The sequence below is a fragment of the Phocoena phocoena genome, chromosome 11 (assembly GCF_963924675.1).
Source record: "Phocoena phocoena chromosome 11, mPhoPho1.1, whole genome shotgun sequence".
NCBI lineage: Eukaryota > Metazoa > Chordata > Mammalia > Artiodactyla > Phocoenidae > Phocoena > Phocoena phocoena.
Window position 1 is genome coordinate 4712511 of NC_089229.1, and position 23339 is coordinate 4735849.

A 23339-nucleotide genomic window follows, 5' to 3' on the forward strand; every position below is an offset into this window, starting at 1 on the left:
CCATGGAATATCTTTGAGCAGGAGAGTGACTTGGCTATTGTCCTTTGACATGTCTAGAAAGCCTGCTGGGAATTCATAGAGTCGACCACTCACCGAGGCTGAGATGGAGCCAGTCTCCTCTGCGGCCTCAGGCCCAGTTTTGTCTCAAGAGAGACAACCCATTCCATTTGGTGGCAACGTATGAGCTCCTACCGTGTGCGGGGTGAGGCCTGGGGCCAGCTCGCAGCTCGGGCTCCCATGAGCACCCTTCTGTCCTCCCACGGGATTTGCTGTACCCTTAGTTTTCGGGAAGGTTTTCTGGGTACATTCTCTTTGTCCTTTCAAAGTATATCCTAGTCAATTATTGTGCATTTATACAATTAGTGTAATTACATCTAATTACATAATTAGTGTAAATACGCGTAATGACTTAAATAGAACTTGCAATTACAGCACGTCCTGGTGTAAAAATCCTTATTAAAGTTGCTTTCAGAAGAGGGCTGGGAGCAGTCGTGCTGCACAGACGCGGGTTTCGTGGCGGCCTTTGAACCTGTTCGTGAAGGATCTAAGTCAGGAGCACTTGAGGCCAGAGCAGCAGCTGCCCCAGAAACTTCACCAGCTGAGCCAGGCACGGGCTCAGGGGTCCTGGGGTGGGGCGTGGATTTGGGGTAAAGAGACACTGACGGTTGTTTGTAAGGCTCAGCTGTACGGTGGCTTCTGGGTTAGCGGCTGTCGAGGTCCCAGTGTCCATACACCCCACACGCACAGCAGCTCTGAGCCCACAGGCGCCTGTGAGATGAGATGAGATGACAGTGCCCACCCAAGACGTCGAAGGGACCCGCGCAGTGAGCCCACCTCTCTGCCGAGTGAGCCTTCATAGCTAACTCTGCTTCCTCCCCTTTTCTCCCGCATCCTTCCAGCAGCTCTGCGAAGCAGGTGGGGCAGGAATTACAGTGTTCATTGTACAAACGAGGAGGCGGGCTGAGAGAGGCCAGCGTGTCCGCCAGTCGACCCAGACAGAACCGGGGCTCCAGGCTCCTGCCCCAGGCCCCATAGTCTCCTTCCTGTCCCAAGTCCTCTGCCTTCTTTAGGACAGAGCCTGGCCTTTTCTGTGCTACTCATTATTCTGGCCTCGGGCAGCATCTGTCCAAGCTGGTCACCCTCAGATTAGCACGTTCCAGCCCTGTCCCAGCCCTGCCACACGCCAGCCCTGGCCGCCTCTCTGGGCAAGACCCGTGCACACAGATGCTCCCTCCTTCCACGCCATTCCTGCTGCCACAGCCCCGGTTCCTGCCCTGGCCCTGCCCAGGCTCCCAACCCCTAGATGGGTTCTTCCCTGCAGCTAGAAGGATCTTTCTGCAATTCAGAAATAACCAAGTCACCCGTCTTCTTTTTAAAAAAATTCTTCCATTTAGAATTTATTGAGATGTAATTGGCATATTACATGGTATAAGTTCAAGGTGTGTAACATAGTGATTTGATATATGTATATATTGCAAAATGATCACCAGGGTAATTGTAGTTATCACATCCATCACCTCACATGGTTATTTATTTTTTGCGTGATGAGGACTTTTAAAATCTACTCTCCTAGCAACTTTCAAATTTACAAGACAGTGTTGTTAACTTCAGTCCAGTGCTGTACGGTACTTATTTATCATACAGCTGGAAATCTGTAGCTTCACCCATTTCCCCCAAGCTCCACCCCCTGTCACTGGCAACCACCGATTTGTTCTCTGTTGCCAAGAGTTCATTTTTCTTAAGATTCCATGTATAAGTGAAATCATAGAGCATTTGTGTTTCTCTGTTTGCCTTATTTCTTTCAGCGTAATGCCTTCAAGTTTCATCCACATCATCAAAAATGGCAGGGTCTCCTCAATTTTGTATTGGTCACCCCCTTTCTTGAAACCCATCAGAGCACAGTCCCCATTAGTATGGCTCTGAGTTCTCGCTTGGACCATACCTCTCTGCTGCAAACCCTCAGCAACAACAGACAGCATGCAGGAAGGGCCAGTAGTAAAGATGTGACTGTGCATCACTGTGTCCCAGAAACACAGGCAGTGAGCGCGACAGATGCTCCGGATCGTGGCCCCCAGGTTCAGAATCAGATGAGGGTGACCAGGCGGCTCCCAAGGGGCAGTGGGTCCCCGGAATTCTTCTGGCAAGAGAGGAGCAGAACCAGGCTTCCCTGCTAGTCCAGGAGCCAGCCTGTGCCTGGGGCCACCCCTGGGCTGGGCAAGGCCAGGGTGACTGCAAACTTGCTATAAGGCGAGGGTAAGCAGTAGGGAGAGAAAATGAAACATAAAACAGAGAAGAAAAGAAGCAGTGCCCAAGGTGAGTCTGCAGACAGAATTGTAAAACGCATGATGCGATCTAATGCTAAGAAGGACAGTCAGTAAACTCAACTTTTGGAACATGAATTTATTCAAGATGAAGCTAATTTTGTGGCGTATTCACAGCAGTGACTTTTAAATATGTTTAGGATACTCAAAAGAAGTTAAAAATAAAGGAGTAACATCCCCTTGAAATAAATAAGGAATAATGAAGCCAAAAAATCATGAAAATAAAACATCAGACAGTTACAAAAATTATTTGAACATCTGCTAATGAAAAACACGGTGATTGAGATAAAAAAAAATTACTAGACAGGATGAACAGAGGTAATTAGTGCTTTGGAATATGGCACCACAGAGATAGCACAGAGATGCAAAGAAGCATAAAAAATTATATATATTTAATTTTATATATAAAATTATATATGTATAAATTATATATTCACATATATATATGAAGCAGCAGAACTGAGTGGTGTGGGCGGGGCCTTGCTGACGGCCAGGGAGCTGCAGGTTGCAGAAAGCCTCATCCATGCTGAGGATCACAAGTCTGTATTCAATTGCAAAAGGACAGGCGGTGTCTGTGAGCCGCACTTAGGGTAGACAGGGCTGGGACCACACAAAGGGATATGGAAAGAGAACCTCTGTAAGGCCTCCAGGAGCAGAGGAGGTGCCACAGACCCTCCTTGACCTTGGTGGGCAGCAAGGAGGCGTGATAAAACAGAATCCCACTGAGGCACCATAGTTGAAGAGTGAAGTCAGTACAAAGCCACCGTAAGGAGAAATGTGAGAAAGAGAAGCAATTTTTACCGTAAATAAAAAACACTACCCCCAAAGTCCAGTATTCTACTATGAATTAAAAGAAAGAAATCAATACAGTAATCACTACTAAGAAGGAAGCTGCAGTGCTGAAAGACAAGGGCTGAGGGAAGAGATGGCCATTTAGGCCGAAGTACTGGAGAGAGGGAAACGTGAGCTGAAAATTTTCAGGAAAAAATAGGAAGACCATCACATAACTACATAACTGGGGGAGCACAGGGCACCATAGTCACAGCAGGAGACAGAGGAAGACCTAGCAGGCAGGAGCGAGAGAAGTATACAAAAGAGGAAGAATGGATTTTTAAATATTAGGAAGTGGTACCTAGAGAAGACAAGCAAAGAAGATACAACAGGTGGATAATTGGAGGCTTTAAAGAAGAAAACCGGGATGACGGGGCAGAAGAGCGACAGTAAAACTTTCCCACGGTTCCCTGCGATATGAATTGGGCTATAACGTGGTAGGCAGTTTGCTCCTGTTATGTCGGCGATGGTGGGCTGAAGTTGTCTTCTGCGGAGGAAGGGCTGGAGGGAAGGGAAGGCCGAGTGGGGAACCAGGAGGCAGAGCATGGGCTCCGCTAGTATTGGCCCAGCCCAGCCTTCCCAGTTCAGGCCAGTGAAGGGGGTGCCAGGACTGGCAGATTCCTAGAGGCCACTGTCCATTCAGCCACAGGACCCTAGAAGTGACACTGAAACCAGGTGGCACCAAACTGCAGCCTGTGCTGGCATCGACTGGCTGAAGACTTGCTGGACCTCAGAACCCCTGTTTGAGCAGGTCTGCGGCCACCTCAGGCATCTTTAGTAGTCTTGTGTTGACGTGAGCACACGTCTTACAGGACTGAATCTGATGGGCCTGAGATTTCACGGTGTGGTGATGCTTCACTGTTTTTAAAGACAGTTCAAGGGGCTTCCTCGGTGGTGCAGTGGTTGAGAGTCCGCCTGCCAACGCAGGGGACGTGGGTTTGAGCCCTGGTCCGGGAAGATCCCACATGCCGCGGAGCAACTAAGCCCATGCGCCACAACTACTGAGCCCACCTGCCACAGCTACTGAAGCCCACACGCCTAGAGTCCGTGCTCTGCAACAAGAGAAGCCACCGCGATGAGAAGCCCGTGCACTGCAAGAAGAGTAGCCCCCGCTCGCCACAACTAGAGAAAGCCCGCGTGCAGCAACCAAGACCCAAAGCAGCCCAAAAAATAATAATAATAATAAAAATTTTTTTTAATTAAAAAGTAATTCAAGAAAATTTATTGAAATCAAAGGAGACTTTAATTTCTATACTGCAAGGACACACTAGGTTCCAGGGGAAGTTGACGTGTGTGCTGGGTTAACATTGGGTCACAGCCCAGTAAAGTCATTGACTTTTTTTTTTTTTTTTGCGGTACGCGGGCCTCTCACTGTTGTGGCCTCTCCCGCTGCGGAGCACAGGCTCCGGACGCGCAGGCTCAGCGGCCATGGCTCACGGGCCCAGCCGCTCCGCGGCATGCGGGATCCTCCCGGACCGGGGCACGAACCCGTGTCCCCTGCATCGGCAGGCGGACTCTCAACCACCGTGCCACCAGGGAAGCCCAGTCACTGACTTTTAATGGAAACGAGAGGATCTGTAGGCATCCAGGCAAAAGCAATCAAGTCGCTTTAGAGGGAGAACAACTGGGCCAGCTTCTAACTTTTCCACGGCAACGTTCAGTCCAGAACACAGGAGAGCGGGAAGAGAGAAGGGGACCCAAGGCTCTTAGGTGCAGCCAAGATGTCCTTCACGTTGAAAGGCCACAGACTAAAGGTTTTAAATCTGCCAAGAACTCAGGAAATGTTGTTCCCATGAGCCATTCGTGAGAAGCTACTAGAAACTCAACCCCCATCGACCACGAGACGCTTGGGAAAGCTTGGCACCAACGCTGGTTGAGCGTCGTCGTGCGTATTTAACTATGGAGTAAAACAAACAGGATAAGGGTGCGGGCACAGAATGTAAATATTACATGTACGAGATGACACATAAATATTAATGTGTAAGATTCACCTAAGCGAACAGAGAGCGAGGGAGAGAAGGGAGAGAGGAGGAATAAGCTCTCAGATTGTCGCGTTTGTAGAGTTGGAACTGTCCGTGGATCGAAGAATATGATTTAAAGGTGACAAATTGAGGCAAACTATTTTCAACAGCATTGAAGTACCTGGAAAGAAGGAGTAAACAGTCGCTCTTTGAGATGCTGTAGAAAACCCAGGAGACTCTCACTGGAAAAACCGCTGCAGACAATGAGAGAATTCAGCGTGGCAGCGGGTGTGGTAACTTACAAACGTCAGTAGTCTTTAGAGAAACACACGGCAACCTGTTAGAAGCTTTCTAGAGAACTGCCTTTGCGATTGCAACAGAAGGATGAAATGCCAAGGAATAAACACGATAATCGATATCTGTTGGAGGAAAAGTTTGAAACTCCTGAAGACAAAGAACAGAAGCACCTTGTGGTTTTGGAGAGGAAAATGTAATATTACTAGGTTGTCATCATGTCCTAAGTTAATTTATAATTTTCGCGTCATCCCAGGAAATATACCAACTGATTCCCTCGTTCTCAGAACTACCGAAGATGCTTTCTAAATTTCACATGAAAAAATAAACAAGAAGAGCCGAGGAAGCTCAGAACGGGAAAAAACAGGGACGGGATTCTAATGCTGTCAGATTACTGTAAAGCCTTGAGAACTAAAAGTGAGGTGGTAGCTCGTGAATAGACGGGAAGATTTAAGGAACGGAATAGAGGGCCGTGTGTGTGTGTGTGTGTGTGTGTGTGTGTGTGTGTGTGTGTGTGAGATAATCTAGTGTATGATTCACTCAAATCAGTGAAAAGCGGAGAGATGGAATTTTCAATCAATGGTATTGGAATAAAATGAATCCATATGTACCGTATACAACAGGATGAATGCCAAGTAGATCAAAACTTTAAATGGAAAAAGTGAAACTCTAGGTCCTAAGATAAAACATAAGCAACTTGCTTTCTAAACTCAGAGTCTCTAGCTAAGATGCAAAAATCCAGACACTGCAAAAGAAAGTACTGATAAATTCTACTACGTACAATTTTTTAATGGTCTATATGGCCAAAAAAAAAAAAAGCACCAGTGGGACCTAATCCCCACCTCCCTAGATGTGGGCCGTGCGTAGTGACCTCCCCTCCCAAAGGTGACAGTGTGGACGGCAGGTGGGGTAAAGAGGAACTTTGCAGAGCAGACGCCTGACAGCCACACCTCAGCCAGGTGACCAAGGTCAACATCACAGTGACTGGCCATGTTGACGGCGCGTGCAGCGTGCCGAGGGGATGGGATGAGGGCCCTTCACCTCTGTGGTCTCCCTGCAAAACCCAGGACCCCAGGCTAATCCTGAGAAAGACACCAGGCAAATCCCAGACGAGGGTCTGCCTACAAAATTCCTGGTCAGTCCTCCTCAGACGGCCAAGGTCATCCAAAAGAAGGCAGTCTGAGAAACCGTCACAGCCCAGAGGAGCTGAGGAGACAGGATGACTGACGTCATATGGGGTCCTGGGTGGGGTCCCGGGACGGAGAAAGAGCATGAAGTGAGAACTAAGGAAACCCAAAACAGAAAAGCCGCGTTAACCCTTCTCTGTTTCCTTCCCTCAGAAAATCGCCTTCATGGTAGCGCTGGGCCTGGTGACGACGGAGCATCTGGAAGGTGAGGACCCTTGTGGCGGAGCTGGGCCTGGCCCGCGGGATGGGGCGGGGGGTTGCTGAATTGGCATCAGACAGAAGCAGTGGGTCTCGGATTCCCGGTCAGATGGCAGCGCCCGGGTGTGACCCACCTTCTGCACGGTTGGTGCCAAGTGCCAGGTGGTCATCACGAAGACCAGGGCGCCTGCCCGCTCTCCCAGCTTGTGACTGCGCACGAAACCCACTGTGTCTATCGAAGGGGCCTTGGGCATTCCCTGCCCCCAAGTTGGAGGCAGCACAGTGAAGTGGTAAGAGCAAGGTGCCCAGCTCGGCCGTTACTAACTACTCAGACTTGGGCAAGTCCCCCAGCTCCTCTGGGCCTCAGTTTCTCTGTCTGTGTAATGGGATAATAACCCACCCTTCCTCCTGGGATTGTTGTAAAGAACCAAGAGGAGTGCCCAGCACCACCTCCCCTGCTGTAGAACTGGTCCATGGGTCCTGTCTGCCCCCACACCCATCGGTGGAAATCAGAACAGTATTTTGAGCAGACTGGTCAGTGTAACACTGCAGGTGCTGTTTGACTTTACCGATGGGATCAACCACAAACGAGCTCTGTGCATCGTCATAGAATCTAAGGGCCTGGAAAGCACGGAAACCAACCTTCTGGTTGCACTTGTGGGGAAGCTGAGGCCAGAGAAGTTGATTCTCTTGCTCGAGGTCCCACAGCCAGTCAGTATCAGGCCCAGGCTGGAATCCAGGTCTCCTGACTCCCAGCTCAGGGTGTTCTCCACGATTCTGACCTCACCGCTAAAGATATTTTATAAAGTGAAAACATCTCTACACCCTAAGTAAATCTGGATTTGGGAAGGAAAATTCACTTGCTTTTCCTCCTTAAAATCGAGGATAGGAAGGGAATGAACTGAATCCCCCAGTGCCCGAGGCACTTACAGGCTTTAATCTCCGGTGGAGGTTCTCTCCATCACAGCAGGTGAGTAACTGAAGCCTGGGGAAGGGAAGGGACCTGGGGAGCCCACACAGCTCGCCCGGGCCTCCTGTGCACAACTGAGTCAAACGTGCCCAGGAGGTGGGGCCAGGCCTTTCCACGGCCACCTCCATCTGCATTCCCTGGGTCTGACTCACTCTCTGGCGGCAGCTGGGGTGTAGATCTGGGCGGAGAGGGACAGGGGTGTGGCCCAGCCCCCCAGCCCCCCAGGCTCCACTGACCTGGCCCCAGTGGGCAAGTCTCATCTGAGCAGCCCCTGCTTGCGGCCCCCTTCCTTCTGCTGTGCGGGGCTGGAAGGGGTTCTCTGAGCTTTCCATCTGAAGGTCTGAATACTCCTGCTTGAACTTGAGTGTAAGGAATCCAGCTGTGCTTGGCAGCCTTTGAGAGCTGTTTGTGCTCTGCCTTTGGGGTCACGGAGGCAGCCTGGGGCAGTGGGACTGGCCTGCACATCCACGTCCGTAGTCCCGTGTTCAAGTCCTGGCCGTGCTGCTTACAGCTAGGTGACCTCGGGCAGGCTCCTTCCCCACTCTGAACCTCAGTCTCTTCATCTACAACGTGAGGAAAACCACATCTTCAGACTTCTCAGGGGTGTCGTGGCAACTGAGATAAAAACACTCTGCGAATACATTTGGGCATGTTATTATTTTTATAAATCATCCTCATTGTGAAAACTCTCCTCCCTCTCACCCATGATACCCTAAATACTTATTTATCTGGACCCTGTTTTTTCCCAAAGAGGGTCTGAGGTGCCTTACAGGAAACACACAAATAATATTGAAACAGTTTCAAAGAATAAATCAGGTCCGAGAGACAGAGATTCGGAAATAATGTCAAAACAGCTACACACAGAGAGACGGGGCCCACCTGGCAGTCAAAGCAAAGGAAGAAAATGAAAATGAGAAGAGGGAGAGAAAACCCAGTTCTCGAGCTGCATGAGGCCCACCACGCCGGCCCCCATCAGGAGGACTCGTGCCTGGCGTCCTGGGGGTCAGGCTGCCAAACAGGCTGCCCCTGCCCTTCCCAGGAGCCCGGAGTCCCACCCTGCAGCTCAGCCAGGCCAGTGTCTGACCAGTGGGCATCTGCTGTCCCCAGGGTCCCATGAGAGACATCCCCGGGCTGGAGGATGGCACACGGGGCCTTGCTGAGAGCAGGTGCCTGGATTCTGGGTACCTCCCACCCTCCCACCAGTCAGTCCTTCAGCCTGGGGCCAGCAGGTCTGTCCTGCCTCAGAGTGAGCGATTCCAGGGGCACCCACCCGCCCGGGGCCACTCTGGGGCGCGGATGCTGGGCAGAGAGGCTGCAGGGCAGGAAGGGATGGTGGCGCCCGGGGTTTGCAGAGGAGGCATCCAGGGTCCTGGGGCAGGAAGATGCCAGTAACTGCTGCGTCTGTGCCTTTCCAGAAATCCAGAGCAAGCGCCAGGAGCGGAAGAGAAGAAGCACAGCGAACCCCGCCTACAGCGGCCTCCTGGAGACCGAGGTGAGGGACCCGCCGCCTCCACACCAGGGAATGGGGAGGCTCCCCTGGGCTGGCCTCCCTCACCTGCCCCTCCAGGGATTAGAGTTCAGGGAGTGCCATCAATAATTCTTTCTTTACCTCCTGGGCTCAGAGGCAATTGAGAGACAGATGCAGAGGATCGGGTGTCAGTGGGGCACCTCACCTAGGCTGCCCTGGGGGGTGTGGTGGGGATGCCGGTTGCAGATTATCCGGCATGAGGTCTGGTCGCAGGCAGTGCTGGCCGCCTGGGCCTCCCGGGACCACTCAGGCCCAACTTTGGAGCCCGGCCGGCTCGGTAGAGCTCATGACTTGGAGAGCCGAGAATGTGAGGCCACAGAGAGAAAGGCCCGGAAGGGGCTGGGCTGAGTGAGGGTGGTTCCTTGTCTCCCCCGGGGAGGAGGGAAGGGAGTGGCCGCACCGCCGTGACTCCAGCTGACTTCCCTCCACGTGGAGGCGCGAGGCCAGGAACAAGAGACGTGGCCTGGCATGCCCGGCTTCCCCTCCTCCCGACGCACTGAGCCCAGCTCCCCTTCACACGGCGGTACCCCGGCTCCAAGACTGCTTCCTCATGGTGGGCAGCGTGCACTTTCCCCGGGTAGCCGAAACTAGTAAAATAGGGCATTAAAGTGAACTCCAAGGCAGAGAATTCCCTCCCGATCCAAATCCCGTCCAGACTGCCCGCCCGGGGGCCCCCTGCGGCCCGTAAGGAGATGATGAGAGGAACTAAACACCAGGCAGTGATGCGGCGTCAGGACTTAAGGATGCCTTCCAGGGAGCGCCTTGGCCCCCTCCCATCAGCACATTCCCAGGGAGGCACTGAATCCAGAATGAGATCTTCTTGCCTTTGCAAATTAAAGTCCACAATTCTAGGCTAAAATCCAGATGTCATCTCCCAGAAGCCGGCTCTGCAGAGGCTGCCAGCAGCCTTTCCCAGACGCTCTGGGCTTTCCCGGGGAAAACTCCCTGGAATCTTCCCCTAGGAAGGAAGCCGTTGCCTGAAGGCCCCGAAGTCGGGCAGCCCCCTGACGTGGAGCCATGTCTGCAGAGGCCAGGGCCTGGCACATTCCAGAGGCCAGCAAGACTGCAGGGCCCAGAGGAGGGTCACCGAAATGCCGTGGTCACTTCCCCGGGGGTGTTCGTCAGCCTGGGCCAGTGGTCCCAAATCTGTGGCTCACAAACTGGCCCTCACTGGGAGGGAGGCTCCCGTGGGTGGCCCTGGGGGGAGAGCCCACCTGTGTCTGCGTTGCCTGGCTCCCCGGCCCGCCTTCCTGTCCTTGCTTGTACTGTCCCCCGACTCCTGCTCGGAGAACACACGTGTTTATACCCGCTCACTTCCTCCCCAATTTTCTGAGCAAGCCATGTCCTGAGACAGGGCCCCAAGCGCTGGGCCCCATTTGTGAGAGTCACAGAGCCGTTTCCGCATCTCCACCCAAGGAGACGGTGTGTCCTCTGTGCTCACTGATGGAAGCATCCCCTGCTCTGTGGGCATGGCCGTGACCTCTTCTCCGAAGCCTGTGGCCACAGTCAGAGATGACCTGATTAGCGAATCAAGAACCGACGCAAAGCCCTGTGACCTTGAGCCCTGGACACATACGTAGCCCAGGAGCAGCCCTTCCGTGGGTCCCTCCCTTGGCCCTGAACACGGCCCAATCACGTTGAGAGAGATGGGTTTACAGCCCATCACCCAAGTCTAGAACCATCTTCTTGCCACAGCCAAAGCCATGTCGAACCACCAAAGTCTGAACCCGCGTGGCCTGTGGTTGCTAAAGCCCAGGACTAAAGCCACCTTCTGGAATACACCAGGAGCTTCCATCTACCCATGATGTTTTGGGCGCCGGGGGCCACTCTTTGTTGTCAGGGTTCCTGGAACTCATGCCGAGAAGTGGGGTTTAGCGAGCCAGTCCGTAATACACCTCATTTCCCCACCTGACCCCAGAACCAGCTGAGAAGGAAGATACAGGAGGAACACAGAGGGACAGCCACGTGTCAACTTGGTTACTGATTTGCCCCAGTCGGAAAGCCCTAACCGCCATTCCTGAATGAGGCAGACGTGCCCGCGGGGAGCAGGGACGGACCCGTTGGGCAGAGCCTTTGCTGGCTTTTGCCCTGGCCGACCTGTCTCTCCCCCTCCCCACACCCCTGTGTCTGTACCCGTTTCTGCCTCTGGCCGTGGGTGTCCGGCTGGAGTCCGGAGCCCAGGATGGGGAGCCTGTCCTGGGTGAGCCCTGGGCGGGGTCAGTGTCGCCAAGGAGGGCTCCCCACGATCTGGTGGTTTGGTTTGGTTTTCTGTCCCCTGCAGAGGAAGCGGCTGGCGTCCAACTATCTCAACACCCCCCTGTTCCTCACAGCAAGAGGTAAGCGCTTCTCCCGCAGGGCAGCTGTGTGCTGGGCTGGGCCATACCTCCCTCCACTGGCAGCGACCCGGCTACCCAGCCTGCCCTGTCCACAGCAGCAGCCACATAGCTGCTGACCGGTGGATAGCGCATCACAGCTCACCAGGCCCTCTGCGCCGTGGCCACGCTTGTCCTCACGTACCACGTTACCTCCCTGGGCCTTGGTTTGCTGATCTATATGAAACGGGCCCATAATAGTCCCGGCCTCTCAGCTGGGACAGTGACAGGAGGGGTGAACATGACAGCACTTTGTAAACTGTCGAGTGCTGTGTACACGCAGGAACTGTTTTTGCCACTGGATGGTATGATTTCCAGAAATGAAAAAGAAAACTAGTTTTTGTGATCATTAAAATATGTGGTTTGGCATCACTCACTAGAATGAAGACGAGTTGACAGTAAGTCACTCTGAGGGATCCCTGGAGCAGCGTTTCCTCCGCAGGACAGCTCACTGCTGCCATGTGCCTCAGGGAGCTCAGGGGCCACGATGAACCTATCTCCGGGTGGGTCCTGGCCATGACCGGGGCAGAGATCTTTACTTCCATGGTGCCCTGGATGAGAACCCAGGTGTCACTGGGGCCTGTGATACTCTCCCATCGGGCCCTGGGTGAGGACCCAGGAGTCACTGGGGCCTGTGACACTCCCATCAGGCCGTGGGTGAGAACTCAGGTGTCACTAAGGCCTGTGACACTCCCATCAGGCCCTGGGGGAGGACCCAGGAGTCACTGGGGCCTGTGACACTCCCATGAGGCCCTGGGTGAGGACCCAGGTGTCACTGGGGCCTGTGATACTCCCATCAGGCTGACCCAAGAGTCACTGGGGCCTGTGACACTCCCATCAGGCCCTGGGTGAGGACCCAGGTGTCACTGGGGCCTGTGACACTCCCATCAGGCCCTGGGGGAGGACCCAGGAGTCACTGGGGCCTGTGACACTCCCATCAGGCCCTGGGGGAGGACCCAGGAGTCACTGGGGCCTGTGACACTCCCATCAGGCCCTGGGGGAGGACCCAGGAGTCACTGGGGCCTGTGATACTCCCATCAGGCTTCTTTCACACTGGGCCTCATGGACGCCAGTCCTGACTGGTGCCCTTCCCGTGCCCTCTAACATGCTCTCCACCCTTCTTCCCTGTGCTAGCCAATGAGGACCCCTGCTGGAAGGTACGTGTCCCCTGGTCTTCACGCCTGGTTGGGGGGGTGGCGGGCATGCTTTCCATACAGTTCAGGTAGGGTCACTCCTGGCAAGGGGCGCGGGACCCCAGCGTCCTGCTGCCCTGGAGTGGAGCTGAGGGCCTCGGGCTCCGTCCTCGGTGCCGAGGGCTTTGTACAACACCAGTCCACTTTTCAGCCTGCCCGGCAGAGTTGGACGTCATCACAGGGCTCAGCCCGCAGGTTCAAGCAGGAGCCCTCCAGACGCAGGGACACCAGGAGCCACGAAGGCCTGAGTGGAAGCAGCTGATGCTGGGTGCCAGTGTGTTCTGTCTGGCCTTGCTGTGTGACCCTGGGCAGAGCTGGTCCTCTCTGGTCCTCATTCCCTACCTCATAAGGGACTGGACTTGGGTCTCAGGGTCTCACCCCACACGCCCACATTTCAATGATCGTGTGAGACCCCAACCCACCACGCATGCACCATGTCCCTGCTTCCCAGGATGCTGGCTGGTCATGACCTCATTTGTGGGCGCGGCTTCAGAGTTTATTTTCAGTGTCTTTCTTTACTAAGTTTCACATCTAATTGTAAAAGACATTTCCAGTCCCTACACGCCTGTAACGGTCAAACCACTGAAAAGCACCACGTGATGAAACTCCCTTCAGGCCGCGTTGTTTGCAGCCATAACCCTGCAGTGTCGCAGATCGGAGCCGTGGCGGGCAGGCTTTGTCTGCAGCCTCCCTGTAGCTGTAGGCCGGCCCGGGCGTGGGGACAGCAGGTGCCTTGAGCCCGAGGCCTGCTGCGCGGAGCCCACACACCTGCAGGGGTGCTGGCTTTGAAGCAGGAGACCCGGATGCTGCTGGTTTCCAGGCCTGTGTCCCCTTGGTCATCACCCCTTCTCCTCCCCTCCCGAGCTGCTGAGAACCTGGCGGAAGAGCTGGGCCCCAGGCAGGTCCTGCACCCCACCCCCCCAACTCCCAGCCCGGCTGACCCGCCTCCCACCCTCCCGTCTCTTCCAGAACGAGATCACCCACGATGAGCACTGTACCGCCTGCAAGCGAGGGGCCAACCTGCAGCCCTGCGGTACCTGCCCAGGGGCCTACCACCTCAGCTGCCTGGACCCGCCCCTCAAGACAGCACCCAAGGGCGTGTGGGTATGCCCCAAGTGCCAGCAGAAGGTACAGGAGGCCGTGCTCCTGGGGAGCGGCTGCACCCTCACCCTCACCATCTCCCGGAACCGCAGGGCCCTCCTTCACCCGGCACAGTGTCTGAGGCCACTCAGACCGTCCCAGCTTCCTGGGTCGTCCCCCCTGTGAGCAGAGACGGGGAGGGCCGTGGAGGGCTGAGGAAAGGAGCTGGGTGGAGAGCAGGCTTTTGCAACTTGGGCACAATTGACGTTTGGCCCAGGATAATCCATTTTGGGGGCCGTTCTGTGCACTGCAGGGTGTTCAGCAGTGTCCCTGGCCTCCACCCGCTAGATGCCAACAGCAGCCCCCATCACGGCCATCTCAGACACTGCCGGTTGAGGACCACGGGTGTCAAGTGAGCAGAGGTTCCCTCTGCAGCTGTCTGACTTGGCGACTCCAGATCTCCCAGGGAAGAACCGAACTAACAACACAAACCACAAAAGACATTGCCAGTTAGCACGTTTGATCTCACTGATGACAACATGCAAATGAAAAGCTATCAAATTAGCAAAAACGACAGCACTCCCTTCTGGTGATGGTGCGGTGAAGCAGGCACTCTTACATGTTGCTTTAAAGACGTGTACACTTTTTAAACCCGGCGTCTTGCTTTGGGGAATAGAGTCTAAGGAAATAGTTCTATACAGGTAAAGTTCTGTGCAAAAAGAAGCTCCTCAGCCTTTCTTTATAAAAGGGAAAAGAAGGGAACAGCCTGGCTTCCCCGCCGGAGTTGGTGGAGTAGATTCCAGCGCTTTACTCAGTGAGATGTGGTCACTGAAAATGATTTTTTGCAAGGATTTTGCGGTTCTTTGGGATTTGTTCACTATGTGGGATTACGTTTTAAAAAAATAAAAATAGGACTTCCCTGGTGGTCCAGTGGTTAAGATTTCACGCTTCCACTGCAGGGGGGAGCGCGGGTTCGATCCCTCGTTGGGAAAGATCCCACGTGCTGTGTGGTGTGGCAAAAAAAAATAAATAAAAATAAAAAACAGGTTTTATAGCTGCCGTATAGTTTGATCATCAGCTGTCTGATGTGCGGAATAACGAAAACCTGGGAGAAAATACCTGCGTTTGGCCGCGTGGTGGGGAAGTTATCAGCGTTTTTAAAAGTAGGCTTTTCTACAGAATGTATTACTTGTAAAATCATTGGGGAGTCATCTTTTTTTCAAAAAACATAACTCTCGGGGCTTCCCTGGTGGCGCAGTGGTTGAGAGTCCGCCTGCCGATGCAGGGGACGCGGGTTCGTGCCCCGGTCCGGGAAGATCCCACATGCCACGGAGCGGCTGGGCCCGTGAGCCATGGCCGCTGAGCCTGCGCATCCGGAGCCTGTGCTCCGCGGCGGGAGAGGCCACAGCAGTGAGAGACTGGCATACCGCAAAAAAAAAAAAAGAAAAAACAAAAATCAAACATAACTCTCGTAATTGCCTGTCACTCTGGGTTTTGTGGGGACCTAGGGAGAGGGTGGCCTATGACAGCCCAGAGAGCTCTTCCCCCACCCCGGCCCCTCCCGCCAGCCCGGGTTACACAGCCAGGGCGTGGTGGGCCCCCCCACCCCACCCCCCGGGCTGTCCGCTGGCTCAGTTCCCCTTCTGCCCTCCAGGCCTTAAAGAAAGACGAAGGTGTGCCCTGGACCGGGATGCTGGCTATTGTGCACTCCTACGTCACCCACAAGACAGGTAAGAAAGACACCCTCGGGAGCTGGGAAAGGGCACCGACTCCCTTTTGTCCAACCCCGCCCCTAGACCGCTGGACTCACTTTGGGCCCGGCAGAGGCTGTTCTGGGCCAAAGACCCCTGGGACTAGTCCTGTGTGCAGGGCAGTTACTGCGGGGATGGAATTCCAGTCCCCGTGCATCCAGCGAGAGCCACTGGCCCCTGCAGGAGGGTGTGGCCAGGATGACCTATAGGCACGGGCCTAGGATTCTTTCTACCTCTCCTGCTCAGCCACGGCCCAGCCCCTGCTTGCCTGCAGTTCCCTGTGGGGCCTGGTCTTCTCTTTCACAGTCAAAGAAGAGGAGAAGCGGAAGCTGCTGCAGAGGGGCAGCGAGCTACAGAGCGAGCGCCGGCAGCTGGAGGAGCGGGACCGGCTCCTGGCCTCGGCAGTGAAGGTGCGCGGGGCGGGGGTGTGGCGTCTGCCCTTAGAGCCACAGGGTGTAGAGCCAAAGCGTCGCTGTCTGCTTACTGAGGGCCCAGGAGAAGACAGACTCACCGCCATCACTTAGCGAGTCAGCAGGTGGAGAAGGCAGCTGTGTGACTCATTCCACAAATAGTTGTCGAGCAGCTGAGCCTCTGGCTCTGTTCCTTCTCAGCTCTGTGCCCTCAGCAGGGCCCTGACCATCTCTGAACCTCAGTTTCTTCTTGTGTAAAGTGAACACAGTGATTTCTTCTCTGTAGAGTGGTGATAAACAAGGTGACGATAATGGTGGTGGTGATGATGGCGATGATGATGGAGGTGGTGGTGGTGGTGGAAGTGATGGTGGTGGTGGTGGTGGTGGTGGTGGTGGTGATGGAGGTGATGGAGGTGGTGGTGGTGGTGGTGGTGGTGGTGATGGAGGTGATGGAGGTGGTGGTGGTGATGGAAGTGGTGGTGGTGGTGGTGGTGGTGGTGGTGATGGAGGTGATGGAGGTGGTGGTGGTGATGATGGAGGTGGTGGTGATGATGGCGATGATGATGGAGGTGGTGGTGGTGATGATGGAGGTGGTGGTGATGATGGCGATGATGATGGAGGTGGTGGTGGTGGAGGTGATGGAGGTGGTGGTGGTGATGGAAGTGGTGGTGGTGGTGGTGATGGAGGTGATGGAGGTGATGGAGGTGGTGGTGGTGATGATGGTGGTGGTGCTGATGGTGGTGGTGATGTTGGTAACAGCAACTGGTAAAACTCTTTAAATGTAGTATTCCATTTAATCCTGTCCATAACTCTATGAAGAGGCTCTGTGATTATTCTTAGAGTTTGGGACTCAGACTCAAGGAGTTTATTTGCCCGGGCAGCAAATAATTAAAACTCTAACTCGAGGCGTCTGTCCTTAACCACTTCACTGTGTCGCTATGATATATAAAAGCCTAGAAAAACCCATGAATACAGCAGGCAAGAGGAAGAGCAGAAAACTGGCCAGCGGCCTGAAGGTCTTCTACAGGGCTGCACTTGAGCCGAAACAGGCTCGGAGCTTCCTCCAGCAGCAGAGGTAGATGTGGTCAGCTAGGCAGCCTCACAACCACGAGGCAGAACGTTCCCACACTCCTGCACAGGTACATCATTTCCAGCCCTGAATGTCTAAAACAAGACTCCTGTGGGCCTGGCTGCCGTTTAATTCCATTTTTCGCTTCTGCCTGGTGTGCGTGAGGCCCTCTTCCTGGCTTCTTTCAGCCTCTGCGGTGGAAGGGAGGGGCTTTCCGAGAAAGCGCTGAGGGGTGGCTGCCCCAGGTGGCTTGTGTCACTGAATTCTGAGACCCTTCTCTCTGACACCCTCCCCCCTGACAGAAATGCCTGGAGCTTAAGACGAGCCTGCTGGCCCAGCAGAGGGGCACCCAGTCGTCCCTGGACCGCCTGAGGGCCCTCCTGAGACTGATACAGGGCGAGCAGATGCTCCAGGTCACCATGACGACCACCAGCCCCGCCCCGCTGCTGGCCGGGCCCTGGACCAAGCCCTCAGCGGCGGCCATGCACTCTGCCCTCCAGCACCCCCCGGGGCACAACTGACCCCAAGGGACCCGTCTTCACACCCACGGAAAGTCACTGGGACCTTGTTCGCAAGACCTGAGGGTTCTGTCAGCCTTAATTCATACACACTATGAATTTCAGACAAAAATAAAACCAGACAGAGACAAGAAAGAAGGGAGAAGCAGCTGAGTGAGAGTCCTAGAGCCAGGATGGGTGGGCATGGAGTCCTGCGCCCTCCAGGTCAGATGGGGTGCCCGGAAGCCAGGTTGGGGCACAGAGTCAACTCCCTGCTGTTGGGGGGCTGCCCGGGCCTCCGGCTTCTGGACACAGCTGTCTCCTGGGCCTCGTGCCACCCCCGCGGGAGAGAGAAGGGCCGAGGTGCCCTGTGGGAGGGGAGCTGAGGACACGACGTAGCCAAGTAGTAGAGCTAGTTGGGGCGAGAGGCGGGTAGCAAATCTAGGTAGACTCAGCCGCCTGCCCTCACGGGGCCATCGGGCTCACGCCAGGCCTTCCAGAACGCCCATCCCTGTTGTCAGTGTTATTAGCGTTCAGAATCGCAGCTGTTTAACTCGAAGGAAGCTCCCCAGGGGACGCTGCTGTGGCCCAGCCAGGCCTCCGTCTGCCCCCCAGGCTTGGGGGCGCCCTCGCCGTGCGCCTCCCTCCTCCGCTGACTTTTTGGACTCATCTTGCCCTCGATGTCTTTTCCTCATGGAGTTTCTGGGCGAGAGATGGGGCTGCAGCCACGCCAGGGAGGCGTTTGGCAGGTTTTCTATTTTGGGTTGAATCGTTCAACTTAACGACTGAAGCCTTTTCTTTCCTCCTTTTGAAGAGCCGAGATAGTATTCCATTCCTCTTTTCTTGCCAGTACAGACACTATGCCAAAAACTAACTTTACATTTTTGTATGGCGTTTTTATTGTGAGATATTTAATGTGAAGGGGACACCTGGTGACTTCTGTTCCTGTTCACAGGGGTCTCTGCTGCCAGGATGAACGGAAAACCCCTCGGGCGGGGGAGCCGCCAAACTGGAGGGACCCAGAGGGTTTTTTAAGAAGTGGGGGGAGGGGGAGGAAGAGAGGGCAGTGGCCTCGGGAGACTGAAGGGTCCCTCTTGCTGTCTCCGTGAGAGCGAAGGGTGCCCGCCGCCCTGCATCCGGGATGGGCCGTGCGGGCTTGTCACGCCCACTGGCTTCTCCAGTCCCGAGGGACTTAGCACAACAGGTTGAGCATCCGGGAGCCACAGGACTCCCACCCCCAGCACATCACACGGTGCCGAATTGCGTTGAACATACGTGTGCGTGTGCACACGTGGCCCCAGACACGCATGCACGCACGCTGCCAGGTGCAGAGCAAGGAGGCTGGCCGGAATCCCACAGACTGCCATGGTCCCTCCTGTCATTTTCACGACTCCGGGAGAAACTGTGCTGTACGATACAGATCTATTTTAATACACTTAACACTGGGTTGAACAAGATTTTTATATTCTTTTATTGATGAACAAAGTGAACTGTGAGACACACGTCTTATATATTGGTTACTCTAGATGCCAATTACGCATTACCGCGTGGCTTGCAATGTAAATGTCTTCAGGTTCCTTTTTTTGTTGGTTGGTTTTTCTTCTTGGATGGATTGAATTAAATTTTTTTAAAAATGTAACGGGAAGATATGAAAGGTTGGACCCGGGAGGGGTAGCTGCCAATGTGTCTTGAGACTTAGTTTTTTGGACCAAGGAGGACCGTCCGATGGATAGTGGGACTAGAGAAAAAAGTGTTTGTCTTAAATATGCCAATGTAGTTTTCCTTCTGTACGATGCATTAAACTCGATGGATGATTTCAAAGCCCTGTGGTTTGTTTCCCTGCCTTCAACAGAGAGGCCTCTGGGAGCACATGGGGCAGGGAGGTGGGAGTTGGAGAGGTTGAAAATCAGGGTCCTGCCTCCTGATCAGGTCCCCACCCCAAGGGAGGGAGGGAGGGAGAGAGGAGAGAGCTCTGGGGCGCCCTCCACGCACAGATCCCCCAGCCCTGGGAGGTGCAGGCGCACCTGTTAGGGCCAGGAGTGATGGTTACGAGTACCAGAACCCAGGCCAGGTGTTGTGTGGAGTCCACACGGCCCCCTCTCAGCATCAATGTGACCGCTTTCTCTGCCTCCCGGGCAGTACCAAGCTCCCACAACCGCCCTGGGGCTTAGTCAAACTGGGAACAGCCCAACTGGGAAGCCGGACCCCCTGCATCCTTGCTCCAGACATTGTGCAGACACCTCGGGTTGGCCCAGCGGGGAGAGGAGCCCACCGCTGGACCAGCTGTGGCCAGAGAATGGGACTGGATACAAAGCGACGGCCCCCTGGAGCCCCCAGTGGGGGTCCTGTCCCCCCCTGGCCCAGGTAACAGAGTCGGACTGCTCCAGCCTTTCTACCTGATCACTGAACGCTGTGGACCCCGGGTCTGTGCTCCCTCCAGTCCTGAATTCTCACTGGCCTTGTCCAGCCTCCTGGCTTTCTGTCTCTGTGCCGGTGGCTCCCAGGTCTTCATCTCCAGCCCTGACCTCTGCCGTGGACTCGAGCTGCCCACGGCCAGCCCCACTGATGTCAGCAGACATCTCAAACGGCTCGGTCTCCACCAAGCCAGCCCCTCCCTCACCTACCCCATGCTGGGGGGATTCAGCCTTCCTAAGATGTGGGTTGGACCTCCACCCCTGGCCACTGGCCATCTGTCAGCTGTGCCCTCAGAATATTAGCAGGATGTGCCCATGTCTCACCACCCACACCACCACCTGGGTCTCAGCCATCCTCTCCCCTGGATTACCGCATGGTCACCTTCCCCTTCCCCCGGAAGCCAGTGTGACGGCAGACGGCCTCTGTTAAACCCTGCTACCCCTCCTTGCTCAGCAGAAGCTGAAGTGCCCAAGGCCACAGGACCTGCCTCCCCTTCAGCTTCCCTTCCTGCTCTGCTCCACTTTCACGGCTCTGTTCCAGCCACGTGGCCTCTGGGTGCTACTTGGAACCCACTGGGTCTGCTCCCACCACAGGGCCTTTGCACGTGCTGTGTCCTCACCCGCCTGCTCCTCCCCAGCTGTCTCCCTCACTTGCTTGGGGACATGACCACAGCCCCCTCCCAGTGCAGCTGTCCCCAGGCTCCCTCAACAAGACCTGGCGTTTTCTCTCCTTCCCTGCTCTGATTCCTGAGACTTTCATAACCTACGAGTCACCTTCGTATGGTTTTGGCCACTTCATGAAGGCAGGGAGTTTGGAGACTGGAGGTCCGAGATCAAGGGGTAGCAGCAGGGCTGGTTCCTTCTGAGGCTGTGGGACACAATCTGTTTTTGGCTTCCGCACACTCATCACCCCGTCTCTGCTCCACCTGACATGGCCTTCTCCCTGTGCACATGTCTGTGTTCAAACTTCCCTTTTTCATAAGAACAAGTCGGATAAGGATCCACCTTAATGATCTCACTTAAACTTAGTCATCCTATTTCCAAATCAGGTCACATTCACAAATACTGGGGGGTTAGGACTTCAACTTCTTTTCAGGGGGACACAATTCAACCCATAACAGACACCTTTCCATAGGGTGTCTGTAAGCAGCTTCCCTGCGGCTTCTGCCCCCCGGGACCACCCAGGGCTGCCCCCCTTGCCTCGTGCATCCCCACAGAGCCCGCAGAGTGGAGAGGCCATGATGTCACCCTGCCGAGGAGCCTGTTCCCTGACCACTTGCCGTGTGCCCACCCCACCTGGCTTCTTCCTCGGACCTGCTCTGACACGTCAGCCCCTCCCAGGGAACCTGAAGCACAGGGACCTAAAGGGACACGCCCAGGTCACACGGCCAGCAGGTGACTTTATCCCAGGTGGTGGTTCCCGGCCACTCTGCCTCTCTGGACACCGGACACTGGGCACATCGTGGGGCCTTTGTGGCTGGCTGGAGGCCACCCCAACCAAGATGCATGCGTGCGCGCTCCTGAGCCGGCTAGCGGGCCAGTCTGGGGCTGCAGATGGCGACCTGGCCTCTGGGTGACTCCACCGAGGCGTGAGGGGACAGATGAGGGAGCACAGGCTAGCGGAGTACTACTGACACACACTGCCCTTCCCCACCCTTTCAGCCCAGACTGCGTGTCCCACGGTGGGGGGGGGTGGGGGTGGGCAGGGTTTCTTAACTAAACTCTGCTCTGCCCCCAACCCATCTCTCAGACTCCCCCATGGCTCCCCGAGCACAGTGCCTGCAGTTTCTGGGGATGCCGCTGGGTGGTTTCTGGTCCCCAGCTCGATGTCCCGCCCTCCCCTGAGCAGCAGCTCTGACTGTGACTGGGGGCTCCCCCAGGGACTCCCAGGGCGTCCTGGGGAGAAGTCTGAGTAGGTGGCTGCCATCCGAGAGTGGTGTGAGACCACCTTCCGGGCCACACCGTGCACACCCTGTCCTGCCTGCTCCGCCCCCTGGGAGGACCCACAGAGCGCTGGGTGCGGACCGTAGCTGCTGCTACATCCACTGGCCACCTTCTGCGTGACGAGGCCCCAGCACCCACCCCCAAGGATCCCTGGTTTCCAAACAGAACGGAAGGACTCCCACCTACCGGCGGGGCAGCTCCGAACAGGTCCCTACTGTTGTCAGGTGACAGAGATCCACTGGTGCTAGTAGCAGCCCGCACGTCCCTGCGGGGTGAGAAAACCAGGCTGAGGAAGGCTGGCTCCAGAGGGTGTGTGCAGATGTGCTTCTACCCCCGGTTTCTCCCACACCTGGAGTTAGCTCAGCAGGAGAAGCTGTCCCCACGGCCTCCACTGCTGGGGGCTCTGGTGCCGCGGAGGCACTGACCGGAAGTGGAGGGGAGGCCCAGCCAGGGACGGGCCACCTCTGGAAGTACGGCACTGGGGCCAGAGCAGGCTCGCGCCAGCCCCAGAGAATCACTGTGTGCATCTCTTCCAAATCCTCATTCACTGACTTCATGGTTTTGTTTTGGTTTTTTTTTTTTGGCCTCACTGTGTAGTAGGCAGGATCCTAGTTCCCCAACCAGGGATCGACCTGTGGCCCCTGCAGTGGAAGGGCAGAGTCCTAACCACTGGACCACCAGGGAAGTCCATGACTTCATGTTGATAGTTTATAATTGGCCATGGTGGGAGTATTTACACCACGGAAATTGCAAATGCCACAAATCGGGGCTTTACATTCCTGGAGAGCCAGTGGTTAAACGTTTAGAAGCAGACTGCTCTCTGTATGCACGTGTGTACACGTGTGCAGATGAGAGAGAAGTCGAGGGGGGTGGGTCCAAAGTAAACTTGTGTCCAGCATTAGCCAAAGTTGATGGGTTTGAAAATGCAACCCTAGATTCCTCACAAAATTTCCAGACGGAAGGAAATTCTCTGGCCTTAGCAGTTCACCAAAAACGTATGTCTCTAAACTGTAAGTTTCACAAGGAGGCTGATATGTGTTAATTAACACATTTTCCGGCACTGACGTGAATGGGTTTGGCCAAATACTACCAAAATGTAATTTGACCAGTTTTTTGGGGGATCAAGAAAAATTATCCAAAACTTGGAGATAAGGTATGCCTTTAATGTAATTCTAGGGGAGCAGTTCTCAAACCTGAGTGGGAATCGGAATCATCTGAGGGGCTGGTTGAAACTCAGATGGCCGGGGCCACCCCAGCTATGCTGTTTTGTTAAAGGATGGGCCACACGACCCAAGCCATGCAGGGAGAGAGCTCCCCAG

The 23339-nt window shown here is 55.0% G+C and overlaps 1 protein-coding gene across 3 annotated transcripts in view; it reads left to right on the forward strand.

Annotated features, from left to right (window-relative positions):
- Nucleotides 1-17686, forward strand: part of PHF21B (PHD finger protein 21B) — a 95072-nt gene extending 77386 nt beyond the window's left edge. For all 3 annotated transcript variants that reach the window (XM_065887763.1, XM_065887764.1, XM_065887765.1), the window contains exons 6-13: nucleotides 6748-6799; nucleotides 9178-9254; nucleotides 11572-11626; nucleotides 12797-12819; nucleotides 13825-13983; nucleotides 15590-15665; nucleotides 15993-16096; nucleotides 17468-17686. In XM_065887763.1, the coding sequence (XP_065743835.1) occupies nucleotides 6748-6799; nucleotides 9178-9254; nucleotides 11572-11626; nucleotides 12797-12819; nucleotides 13825-13983; nucleotides 15590-15665; nucleotides 15993-16096; nucleotides 17468-17686 (765 nt within the window). The remainder of the gene's footprint in view (nucleotides 1-6747; nucleotides 6800-9177; nucleotides 9255-11571; nucleotides 11627-12796; nucleotides 12820-13824; nucleotides 13984-15589; nucleotides 15666-15992; nucleotides 16097-17467) is intronic.
- The last annotated feature ends 5653 nt before the right edge of the window (nucleotides 17687-23339 follow it).